General features: G+C 42.2%; 2 protein-coding genes across 2 annotated transcripts; both read right to left on the bottom strand.

Annotated features, from left to right (window-relative positions):
• Positions 1 to 1,061: 1,061 nt before the first annotated feature.
• Positions 1,062 to 5,785, bottom strand: ngb (neuroglobin). Its single transcript, XM_062397325.1, has 5 exons — positions 4,824 to 5,785; positions 4,480 to 4,712; positions 3,918 to 4,026; positions 3,685 to 3,804; positions 1,062 to 3,583 (listed from the first exon to the last, which is right to left on the bottom strand). The coding sequence occupies exons 2-5, from the start codon at positions 4,575 to 4,577 to the stop codon at positions 3,431 to 3,433; spliced, it is 480 nt and encodes a 159-aa protein (XP_062253309.1). The 5' UTR covers positions 4,578 to 4,712; positions 4,824 to 5,785; the 3' UTR covers positions 1,062 to 3,430.
• Positions 5,786 to 5,872: 87 nt separating this feature from the next.
• Positions 5,873 to 11,360, bottom strand: fam161b (FAM161 centrosomal protein B). Its single transcript, XM_062397322.1, has 8 exons — positions 11,053 to 11,360; positions 10,473 to 10,969; positions 9,286 to 9,596; positions 8,036 to 8,154; positions 7,774 to 7,941; positions 7,552 to 7,651; positions 7,291 to 7,466; positions 5,873 to 7,038 (listed from the first exon to the last, which is right to left on the bottom strand). Exons 1-8 carry the CDS (start codon positions 11,268 to 11,270, stop codon positions 6,957 to 6,959), a joined length of 1,671 nt encoding a protein of 556 aa, XP_062253306.1. The 5' UTR covers positions 11,271 to 11,360; the 3' UTR covers positions 5,873 to 6,956.
• Between the last annotated feature and the right edge of the window lie 1,018 nt (positions 11,361 to 12,378).

Here is a 12,378-nt window from a genome sequence, read left to right as displayed (position 1 = left end):
CGAGTGAGCGAGGGAAAAAGCCATGGCCCCCCCTGCCCCCAAATGCACCGACACTCACGACTCTGGGCCATCACTTAACAGTTGCCATGACAACGTTGAAAACCCCATCATTTTAAAACGGATCGCAGACTTTCTAAAAATAATGTATGTTTGTCTTTTCTCGCCGACTCCCTCTCCAGACGACAAATCCTCGTGCGCCACGGGGTGCAGGGACCGACTAATTAATTACCACAGGGGGAAATTAACACATGCTGTGGTTTATGTGGGAGCACAGTGAATTCTGCAGCAGCAGTCTAAGCACTTGTGACCTGAGAGAAGGTCGAGGCAGAGTCCAGTGACCATCTGTGGGCTGAAGCGAGACGTGGAGCGTGGATCCAGCATAAATACAACAGACTGTCAGTGGGACAGAGAGGGAGAGCATAGGGCTGACAGTGCGGGAAGACAGATTAAGGCCATGTCAGCTTCTGCTCCAGCAGCAGAACGGACAGCCAGTTCCCAGATGTGACTTTTACAATGATACAACCAAAGTGTCTATATGGGAGAAATGAGCCCTGTGCATTGAGATAAGACATCGTAAGCACCCTCCCCTCCCCGTGTCCGTCACTACTGTGGCTCTTCACCGACAAAAAAACACACGCAAGCTGATAACACTAGAGCAGAAGCACTTGTAAATATCTGTGAGGTTTTTACAGTTTTTTTGGGAGGAAAATAAAAAATATCGAACACTCCACGCCGCAAGATCCCGGGGACAAATTTGTGAAATTCTTGAAAGTTTAGTGAAATTCCGTAAAACAGTCGTGATGTGACATTGTGCAGTTGCATGAGTAAGCGGGCTGATGTGCCTGAAGTCGCCCTCGTCTCTGTAGCCAAGGGCGATGAGCCACTCGGCGCTGGGGTCTTACGTAACGCTGAGGGATGGGGATGTCAGCGGGAAGGAAACCAGGCGTCGTGTGATTTCAAACGGTGACCACTATGTCGTAACCATCGTCTGTCCGTTACAATAACAATCTGAGAGCTTGAGGAAAACACACTGACCACGAGTAGCAATAGAATATCCACAGATCACTTTATTTATTTAGTCTCAAGTGAGGACACAACATGTTTTTTCTTCTGAGTGTAGCATGGAATCCAGGTTACAATTAAGTTCCTATTGAGTTTGTGTTAACTCTAATAATCATTTTTTTCCGCTGAAGGACAACTAAGTGAAGTCATCGCTGTTCAGTAGCAGCTGATATTAATGAGGTAGACAGTAACACACCCAATATGCACAGATCTGGATGTAACGTTCTAGCGGCTGGCTGCTAAAAAAGACCTAACGTCAGGTTACTTCAAAAAACAGTCAGGGAGAATAACAACCTGCACAGGGCTGTGGACTGATGCTAAGAAAAGAATCACTATAAAAATACACCACCTACACAATCAGTTAACAAACAGTATAACTATGGGGCTACAGACTGAACAGACTCTGCAGGTATAAAATGCAGGCCACAGAAAACGCATTTAGATGGTGATAACATTTCTATTATATTGGTTATAGCAAATGTCCCTTTATGTTTTCTTGTATTGGTTTCACGAACAGGTAAATCAACACAGGGTTATACTTCTGGAGGATATATGGTACATCACATTTGGAAAAAACAAACAAACAAAGAAGATCAACAAAGTTGGACTGCATACACATTTCAGAATATAAAAATAAACTTTGTAAATGTAAACTCAGACTAAAGCGATAATAACCACATATCAGCAGCTTGGATTTACAGTTGTATGGTGTTATTATCTAATACTTGGCGCACTGTTGCTAAGTTACTTGGCGATATGACCATGAATGTAAATACCAGCTGGGGATGATGTATACAGTGTTATGGCAGCAATAATAGGAATACACACATATTGGACGGAGTCAGCACACAGTGGCTCTGTATTATTTTGTCCTGTGGGTAATAAATCAAATACTGATTGATATATCGGAAGGCCAATATCGGCCAATACTACAGTCATACGGGTATCAACATTTTTACTTGCCAATATCTGAAGATCCAAAATAAACAAATTTGAATTTATGTTTATTTCCTTATTAAAGTCCTATTTATTAGGCCGTATTTGTTTAATATATTTATAGCTTTTTATAATAAAGTTTATGGTTACCTGTAAAATATAAAACCTCAGTCACATTTTTTTGTCATAAGGGTTTGATACAAATTTTCGTAAGAATCATTGCCAAAGTCATTTTTTTAATAAATATCAGTATCAGCATCGGCCACAGAAATCCATATCTGTCAGGCTCTAGAAATGATTTAGGAATAAAACCAAGTTTGTCTTGGTTTCATGGAGCAGAACTGATTGTCCCTCCTGATTTCACTTCCTGTATCGGAGAACCACGTGTAACTCTTCTCATCTTCCCCTCTAAATCCGAGGCAGTTTTTGTTTGCAGCCACGACAACACAAGTTAAATAATCATCACTGAAATAATTGACTACAGTACAACAAAACTACTTTGTACGAACAACACCTGGAGACCCAAAGCCAAGGGACAACAATGTTATACATCCTCCTCGGTGCCCTCTACATCTACACTCTAAAGGTCAAATAACAGTCTATAGGTTAGAGTTTAACAGTCAGCTGAATCCTATCGTAGTATTCACAACCTCTGCATGAGAGAGCATCACACACACAAAATATCGAGAAAGGTGCACACAGACGCCTTAACAGTCATAGATCACTGAGGAAAGCTCTCAGAGGGCTTTGCTTATATAATCAATACGTTAAATGTTAGATAACAAGGTCACACACATAAAAAGAGGTGTCATGATGTGCAATATTCATTAAAACCACAGTAATGACTGTGATGATAGGATTTCCTTCTGTGAGATCACATTGCTTTGTCCCAAAGGTTTGAGCGTGTATTTGTAAGTACCACTGTGTTCCAGTTAGATAGAGAGCTGCCGTGCTGGCCACAGTAAGCATCACAGTTTGAGTAGTGTGTGATGCCTAAATAAAACATCTACTGATTCACAATTGTGCAACTCTTTTTATGATACAGCACACAGACCACTACAGTCACCGGTATCATTTGAGTATATATATATATATCAAAGCCATTATAAACAAAGAGACGAAACTGTTTGATCCTTTTTCTCAGTGGGAGGAGCTAAGGTTACTGGTCCAACCTCAGGAGAACCAGAGCGGACTGGATCAGATCCCCACAGCATCACCTGGCAGCTAAACATCCACGGCCAAGAAAATAAACTCTGCTACAGGTCGCTCCGAAAGTGTAACCACACCCTACATTCGCTAAACTACGCGACCCCACTCACAGAGCAAATGTACAGCAGCCCAAGCCACAATGCTGCAAGTTACACAACCTTATTCCATGGCAACCATGTTGAGTGATTTGAGAGCAACTGCTCGGCAGCTCCCGCTGTGCGCCTCAGTCGGCCTCGTCCTCGCCGTTCTTGGCCCACCCTCGGCTCATGGCTGCTACCACGATGCTATACATGTTGAGCCAGGCTTGACGCAGCGGCGCCGTGTAGCCCTGGCCCAGACTGCACTGCAGCATGTAGAGAAGGGACTCACCCACCACCTGCACAAGTCAAAACAAACACACACGGAAACATATTTTTCTCACAGATCATTCCCTTGTGAAATTGTTTCTTGAGAGTCGTGTTGTGATGTTGGTCCTACAGCAAATGACTGTGTGCTGACTCCCACCGCCTGGTGCTTCCTGCCGAGGTTGAGCAGAAAGTCCTCCAAGGTGTGAAGGTCGTCCAGGTGGCTGACCGCTGCATCGATCACAAGCATCACCTGGTGGACACAGACACACACACACGCACATGCACAAGTGTTTAAAACCTGCTTCAGCCGAGACTTGGAATGTGTGTATACTTGTCGCGGTCGCTGCGGTGCACAGAGCTCACCTTGGTGACATGTTCCAGGAACTCGGGGCTGGAGAGGCAGTCTTGTGTGGAGCCACAGTTTGTGTTGTAGTGGAAAAGACTTGGGAGCGCGGGGTCCAGCTCAAACAGTCTACCACAGACAAATACCACACTTTTCTATAGGTGTATACGGACAGGACGGGCTTGCCAAACATCCACACGGACCCAGAATCAATCTACAAATCATGCATCTCTCCTGCCAGCGTGTGATTTAACGGCAGCTATCTCAAAGTAAATTGTGGATTATTGCAGTCTGTCGCCAAGCAACAAGTCAAGCCTCCGGTGTCTGCACGGTGAAAGTGTGCAGCGAAGGATTTAGCGTGATCCTCTTTAAACGCCTGTTTTACATGTTCTAACATCACAGTATATCAAGAAACAGCAAAACAATTGCAATACCCTATCACTCAGGTATAAAATGTTATTAGAATACATTTAATTAATGGGTTAACTGCAGAGAATAACAATCGTGAAATGCTTTCTTCTTTGTTCAAGTCACTTTACGGTCTTATTCTCTCTACATCCGACTGAGTGAGAAGGACATTACCTGGAAAACATGATGACACCATGAGGAACTTTGTTTTTTCCCAGGCTCTCCCAGCTGCCTCGTATCAGCTCCTTGTCCTTTTCTGACAGCTTCTCCATCCTCCCTCAGGCTGACAGCACGAGACGACTTCTGCTTCGCGACTGGAGACGCACAGGAATCCTCTACAGGACGAGAAGCCTCAGTGTGAGGAAAGCCATAACAGTCGAGTGAATCCAAAACTTCCCCCGAACCACCTGGAAAACAAAGTGGAGCATCAAGTGAGCGCAACACAGCTGACTGCCTCATGATGTGTCAGATATATAGAGATATGATTCCCAGGGTTAAGACGCAAACTCATACTGTACCTTCTTGAGGTCAGTCTTCTCTCTGAACTTCTTCTGGTGCAGCTGAGCTGAGGGGTCTGTAGATTTGTGTGTGTGTGTCTGTGTGCGTGTGTGTGTGTATGTGTGTGTGTGTGTGCAGGCAGAAGCCTATAGCCTGTCACTCTGGTGCACTTGCTCTCTCTCCTACGGTGCAGTCAGTCAGGGAGACAAGTTCTGCCACGCTCTAATCTGTCACGCTGGCTGCTATCTCTCTTTCCCTTTGCCGTTTGCCTCTTGATGTGCTCTCTCTCCAGCACTGGGGATATTATTCATGCCACTGAAGGAGAAAGAGAGGGATCTCTCTCTTCTGCTCCAGAGAGGCTGCAGCGAGCCACAGCTCCTCCTGCAGGTGAAGCAAGGACTAAAACGCACGCACAGACTCAACAGACAACTCTGCACTCACAACATAAACTGCACTTCAGCAAATACTTGGCCTTTGCCCTCTTACTGTATGATCAAGTGAATTCTAACAAACCGTCAATTAAAATAACCAACAAAATAACCAGAAAACATGAGCATTTCACACAGTGTAATTTGCCCATGTTTTCAGGTAGGTGAAGTCCATTTGAGGCCCATACCATTTACTCCAGGGTGTGTCCTCGCCTTCCTACATTTGCAAACCATGTATTTAGAGAATTAAATGTGTGGGAATTTTAATATTGCACAGTGGCTGAAATAATAAGAGACCTGAACGCGCCACCTTCGCGAAATTATATTGTTCATCCGGTTAGAAAAGCCACTCCTCAAACAGCGTGATCATAACATTCGGCGGCCAAGTGCACAGCCTCTCATTAATCTAAATGAGATGTGTATGTTCCCTCGCTCTCAGCCTCCACACTCATCCGACGCTCTGCAGTTTGTCTAAAGAGACGTTGCAGGCGTCTGCTGCCTCGCGATTTCATGCATTCAGGTTGGATATTATCTAACAGGTTGTACACCGGGGGAATCAGAGGTGCACAGCGTCCCCCCCCCCCCCCCCCACCCCCCCCGAGGGACTATAATGCCGGAGTGGGGAGGGATACACAGTTCCCATGACAACCTGACAGGATGGAGCCCTTGAAGCTTTGTCACGTGATGTTTCAGATCTCAAAGAGGGGACTTTGTGATTATTTATTTTGCATCTATAAGATCTATATGACAACATGTTGGCTTGAAAAAATTCTCTGTTAGTAATTATGCACAAAATATATACAAATTTAAATGCCCTGAAAGTTGTACTATTTTACCGCTGACATTTACTGTATAACCTATTCGATATTTCTTTCTAGGGTACATTTGCACAAAAAAAAAAAGATTTCAATAGTGCTACCTAAAGAGATTTCTCACGATACTTTGACCTAAAAATGGCCTTCCATAGCTTGAATGCATGACACACTAGCCTACTAAAGTAACCATATGGTATGTGGGGGTTCACATGATGACTTTTTGATTATGATTACATACATTTCCAGACATTCCCATGTGGTTTGTAAGTTAAAACGATCTCTCGAAATCTCTGGTCGTTTGCTGTCCAGGCACGGGCAAGACAGTGAACGTGCAACAACAAGCGTCCACTTGATGTGGGTCTCTGGGCCTGGGAGCAAACCGCTGAGCTGCTCTGTGTGAAAATGCAGATGCACGGTGAGGGTTGTTTATTTAGGTGCCAGTGTGGCTGGAGAAATTACCGGGAAGTTTAACCTCATCTGAGAAAATATGCAGGTCAGATGTCTCGCGTCCCATCCAATCAAAACATTAGACTATGAAAAGTATGTTTAAGGGAAGTGGGAAATACAATTTAGTTTGAACAAATGAATGTCACAAACCATCTGTTGGTGTCCTCATTTGTAATTTTGTATTCTCTATGTGTGTGTTAAACTCAAAGCATATGAAATAGTAATTACTTATTAATGACTTACCCACACATATAAAGAGTTTGCAGTTATGTAGGAACTTTGACATTTCCCAGCTGTGACATCCATGAATGTCAAAGTTCAGAACATTCTATAATTTGTACCTTTGCACATCTTAAACTATCAAACGTTTGGTGCAGATTGCCATGACATGAATCATTCCTGAGCACAGTGTTGTTTTCTGGTGGGGAGGCCACAGAAAACGGTGGCGTCTCGACCTTTTTGATCATGGCATTTCTTCCCCTTTGGACTTCACGCTCTCCTCTTCCACATCTTCAATTTTCTCCCCGTCGTCTACATTTTGTTCCCTAAATGTGGGGACATGTGGGGTTAGAAAATGGCTATATTGTAATTACATCGAACTTTGACTTGGCTAGAGTACTTTTCTTTTCTTCGCTAAAGACTGCAGGCCAAGCTCAGAAAATGATGTTATACAATATGACCAAACCACATGAAGTCCTTGGCTCCCCGGCAGCAGTGCTATTCATAATTTTACCGGACACACTGGGATTACATACTGGACGAACAAAAACCTGCCAAAAATGCTCTCTCCCCCGTACCTGCGATGAATGTCATTTTCACGTCTTTGGTCATTTTCGTTGGCGTCGTCCTCAGATCTGGATGAGTACGATGTTTCTTCTGTCGCGGCACCTTTTTCTTCGACAAACTGCTCCATGAACCCAGCTTTCCTCAGCTTGTTCCTGTACGTCTGCTCCGCGAGAGCCTTTGCGTTTCTCTGCCAGTAAAGAACTCCAAGTTAAACCATTGTAAACGCATGTAATCTACAGTATGATTTAATGGAGAAGCGTTGTGTCGCTCACCTGCTTCACCTGCTCGAAGAGATAAGGGCGTTCACTAACTCGGGCCTTCATGTGCTGTAACTCTGTCATGTACTCTCTCATCCTCTGCTGGTCCGCCATCCTTCATGTAAAAGAAAAGATTATAGTCTGAGCTGCTGTGGCAGGCGTGTGTGGTCCTTTTGATGTGACCTGCAAAGTTTGCAACACTGCAAGAACGAATGGCCTCACTTGACCAGTACTTACGTGTGTAGCTTTACTTTGTCATCATGCACTTCTTTCAAGCTGCTGTGTGGGTCCAGCAGCTTTGCATGGAGGGCGACTGTTTTCTTCATGGCCTGGGACCTCGTTTGATATTTCCTCAACCACTCTTCATGTTCCCGATTCTTACTGTCCCTCAACTCCAAGGAGTTTCTGTGAAGGTATAAACATCATTCTAAAGTTTATTAGATCCCAATATGTAGGGTGTAAAGGTTTTTAAAAAGGAAAAAATAAACATGCAGTTCACCTGATGGCCATGCTGCGCTGTCTCACAGCATCTGTAATGTATGTGGGCAGTGTGTCTGTGGACAGTGACGTTAAGGCCCCAAGGGACTTACTTCTACTGAGATGACCTAGTTTGGGTTCCTATCAATGAGAGTGAAAAGACATCTTTGTTGGCTGAAAACAAAATGTACTGTTTGACTAATTATTACATAAAGTATTGAATATAGATAACGTTTAAATAATAATAAGATAGGATGTCATTTGCTTGCTGTTTTCTTTCACATGATACAAAATAAAATGACTCCGGGCAGCAGACTAGTTACTATATTTTTTTTGAAAAGCTGAATGAAAAAGCTGAAAATTAAACATTACCTGTTGATAAATTGATGAATGTAAGAGAGATTTAAAAATAAAAAGATCAGTACTGTAGAAATGGAGCTTGAGTTAAACTTCATAAATTACGAGGTGGAGAAAGTTTGAAACACAATAGTTCAAAGGAGGGGAATATTCCCTCTGTGAACATGGCCTGTTGTACATATTTTAAATAGCTTTACACTTCCACATCTGAGGGAAGTGGCCTGAACGACCCCTCAAATTACACACACAGCACAGAAGAGCACAAACGATACGATAAATCTTTCATCATCAAACACTTTGCTCTCAAGGACAAGGACAAGAACGTAAAATATGACCTGGTCAAATTCCACTGCTACACTGGACCACAGGAATATGTAACAGACCACCAACCAGTCCACAACATCTGTTCGTCTTAGGTTAGTTTTTGTTAATTTAGGAAATGAGCTTGTCGTGAAGAACATTGGAGACTTTAAGGACGTGGAGTGGTTTCCCATCCTTATAAAAAAAGAGAAGGGTACGGACTTGATAAAGTGGTGGGTGGATGTGTCTTTAAAAATCCATCAAGCAGAGTCAATGTGAGAATCTTTTAAAAAAAGGGGTGTCGAACCATAACATGAAACCAGCTGGACCTGGTGCATTGAATGTCTTATGTAACTCCTGCAGAGAAACCAGCACCTCAGGAGAGGAGTTAGCCTTTATCCTGATTCAATATGCTACCAACAAATCTGAAAACTTGACTTAATGAAAAACACTTTAATTAAACTTGAATTAACTTAATGAAATGAAAACCATCTAATCTAAGAAGTAATTATACTGCACTGAAACGAACGGATCAATCAAAACAACTGAGCAATTGGCCAATAAAGCAATTTTAACAAACAACTCAACATGTCAGAGGGGAAATAAACTTTTTACCTGATATTTGTTTGGGCTCTTCTTTATTTGTCTTTCAGGCAGAGCTGATGTTCTGAGTTTGAAGGGCTGACACTTTGTCACATCTCTACTCTGAGATTTCCTCAGCACCTCTGTCTGCAAGGCCTTGTGCAACCTGCGGAAATCTGGGACCTGCTGGATGATTTTTGGCTGGAAGCTGGGCTTCTCATCCAGGAAGCCCATCTTTTCTTTCCTGGTCCGCTTGGCGGTGCAGAGCTTTGGCATGCAGGGTGCAGAGGAATTCAGCCGCATGGTTGTCTGAGCGTGGACTGTCCGGCCGACCTCCTCCTGGGCTGCACAGAGTTACAGTCAGATAAGGTAAAAGCTTCAGTCATGTTATTATGTAGAGTCTACAAGGGTCAGTAAATATGATTATTAGGTTTGTAACTGTTTAAACATTGTAGTCAGGATATTTAATCAAACTCACATTATTACATCCGACATGGGGGCTTGTGTTTTAATCTGTGTCTGTTGATTTGATGGTTTATTTGCTTGTTGGTGTATTTGTTAGCAGGTTTACGCAACAAAAAAACCCTTCTAAATTATGAATGATGCCTGGGAGAAAGAAGAGCCCATTCATTTTGTTGAAGATCAGGATTAGGGACAAATCAAGAATACAAATTTAAGTTTTTTCACTTTCTGTTTCATGACAAATAAATCATTACCGCTTTGAGACCACTTTTCTTTTTCTTTTTTTATGTATTTCTCCTATAAAAATAGAAAATCATGTGCAGGATTGTTCGGCCTTAGCGGAGGCATGGACTCTACTTCTACATTATGGATAAAACTGAAAACTTTTTTAGTGATAAATACTTACCTATTCTAATTAATGTAAAAATGGAGTAACCTGAGAAGGACACATCACTCTTTGGTTGAACTTCACACAACTCACTGTTTTCTGTTATTTATAAAGCCAGGCAAGTTTACAGACAGTGGCCTGTATTGGTTTGAACTGGCACTATAGCACCTTAGGCTCCTCTAGCCCTTTGTATTGTATGGATATCTACCGTCATATGGAGTCCTCGTGCTTTGTCATTGCAGATACAGGATCGTGGAAACAGACACATCATGGATTATACTAGATTGTTTATATATACAATGTGCCAATGTGATGTCGCACCGTGTACACCTTGAATTTAAAGGGAATTTGAAGTCATACGTCATCCCACCTTTCAGCTTAGAATGTAGCGGGTCCTTTTCCACTTTGCGAGGAGGTTTCCTGACAGCAGCTGTCTTGTTTTCCTGCTCCTGTGAGATCTGGTTCAACAAAGCTATAAGTTTCTCCCTTTTCTCTTTCTCTCTCTCCTGGAAAGTGAAAGGTTTCTGAATGGAGAGCAAGAAGTTCTTCCTCTGCTCGAGACCCTGCTTCCTCTCCTTCTTTTGCAGCTCCATCATCTCCTGGTAGAGAGGCTGCATGACATGGCTGGGGACTGGGTGGGCGCAGAACTTCTTCTGACATTCAGCCTCGGCCTCCTCCTCTTTCCTCATCTGTGTTGTTTTAGATAAAGTGGACCGTTCACACTGTTGGATCTTGGTGGCTGTGACTGAACAGTGTACCCAGGCTGAAGAAGTTGAGTTAGGCGTCTCTGTCCATCTAACATTGGGTGAGGTGTCTTTGACTGAGGCCAGGGAATACGTAGAGATGGATCTCCTCATTCCAACAGGTCTAGAAAGCAGTAAAAGATCGTTAGGAATACATATATATATCATAATTAAAGTAAAACATAAAAGACAATCAATCAAACCTACTTGGTCAGAGTGTTTAATTCTTTTTTATCATAGGTCTCTTGGTGAACATCTGTCGACAGGAGAGTGTTCTGATGAATCCTCCTCTCCAGCAACTCTAAATGTCTGTTCTCTGTCTCCTGCAGCTGCTGTCTGAGGGCCTCAGTCAGGGACTTCCACTGCTTCTGGAGAATCAAATCCGACATCAGTCCATCCAGTACCAAGGCCTCCAGCTTAGACATGTTTGTCTGACAAAAAACACCAGTGAAATTGTGTTTATTCCTGTAAATTGAAGAAGAGAAACCTCAATTATCAACAATTTTAACTGTCAATTTTTCATTCATCAAGCAGGAGGGACAAATTGCTTATGTTTCCATCTTCTGAAATTATGCTATTATGATATTTCATTGGGATTTTTCCATTGTCATTTTTCAACATTTCCCAAAATATAATTACATAGATTATACACTGTAAACTCACAAATCTTATATTACCTGAAACCCTCTCAAAATAAACAAATGACACCAACCACACACATACAAAAGTAACATTATACATGTACTTTACTAGATATGTTTGAGGTACTTTGGTATTTAACCTCAGCATTTAAAGTTTAAAGTGTCATTCAATATTTGTATTCCAACCTAATTAGACATTAAATATTACACATTGATGGTGATGATGATGATCTGTATTAGTCTAATAATGTCACATACAGTTATCATTTAGGCAATTTCATTACACACCCATTAAAGAATATTTTCAGTTGAGTAAAATAACTCAAATGTGTTACAATGCAGTTATCATGTACTTAACTTTACTTTAGTTTTCTACTTTGAGCCCTAAAGCAAAATCAATACTTTTACTCCCTGTGTTTTAATTTTACACTGTGATATTACTCGTATTTTTACTTTAGTAGAGTCTCTATATATGTCCCACTGGTGATAAAACAATCAATCTAAATTGGTGATGTGGTGATAAATCAACAATGAAAACACTTATTTAAACATATTTACACATCAGAATGAAACAGTTGGATAAAGTTTCTATCTTCAAACTCCACATCCAGTGTCGACGGGGTCACTATGGCAACCGGACCTCCGCGCCCACAACAGCGGGTGATGTCGTTTTAATAACAGGCATTTAACGCGAGCTAACGTGAGCGCTTCTCGTATACTTATACACGAGCTCCATTTCTGTTTTCTGCCACTTTAAAAACAATCTAGAAACCGATGGAAACAAGTTGAAAGCGACGAAGGAGCCGCCGACCTGGTGAGAGAGGAGTTCTTCTGAGGTCACGTTTCTTTCTTTCTTCAGCCGCTTCTGAAGTTCGCACGCTGAAGTAAATAG

The sequence above is a fragment of the Platichthys flesus genome, chromosome 10 (assembly GCF_949316205.1).
Source record: "Platichthys flesus chromosome 10, fPlaFle2.1, whole genome shotgun sequence".
Taxonomy (NCBI): Eukaryota; Metazoa; Chordata; class Actinopteri; order Pleuronectiformes; family Pleuronectidae; genus Platichthys; species Platichthys flesus.
This window is presented reverse-complemented; position numbering and strand designations above follow the sequence as displayed.

Excerpts from the sequence above, each read along its gene's own strand:
- ngb (XM_062397325.1), bottom strand. The coding sequence starts at position 4,577 with ATGGAGAAGCTGTCAGAAAAGGACAAGGAGCTGATACGAGGCAGCTGG. Across the intron at positions 4,027-4,479 it reads GGTGTCATCATGTTTTCCAG|ACTGTTTGAGCTGGACCCCG; the intron begins GTAATGTCCTTC and ends TGTCTGTGGTAG. Across the intron at positions 3,584-3,684 it reads TCAGCACACAGTCATTTGCT|GTGGTGGGTGAGTCCCTTCT; the intron begins GTAGGACCAACA and ends TGACTTGTGCAG.
- fam161b (XM_062397322.1), bottom strand. The coding sequence starts at position 11,270 with ATGTCTAAGCTGGAGGCCTTGGTACTGGATGGACTGATGTCGGATTTG. Across the intron at positions 10,970-11,052 it reads GAATTAAACACTCTGACCAA|ACCTGTTGGAATGAGGAGAT; the intron begins GTAGGTTTGATT and ends ACTGCTTTCTAG. Across the intron at positions 8,155-9,285 it reads AGAGCCCAAACAAATATCAG|GAACCCAAACTAGGTCATCT; the intron begins GTAAAAAGTTTA and ends TCTCATTGATAG.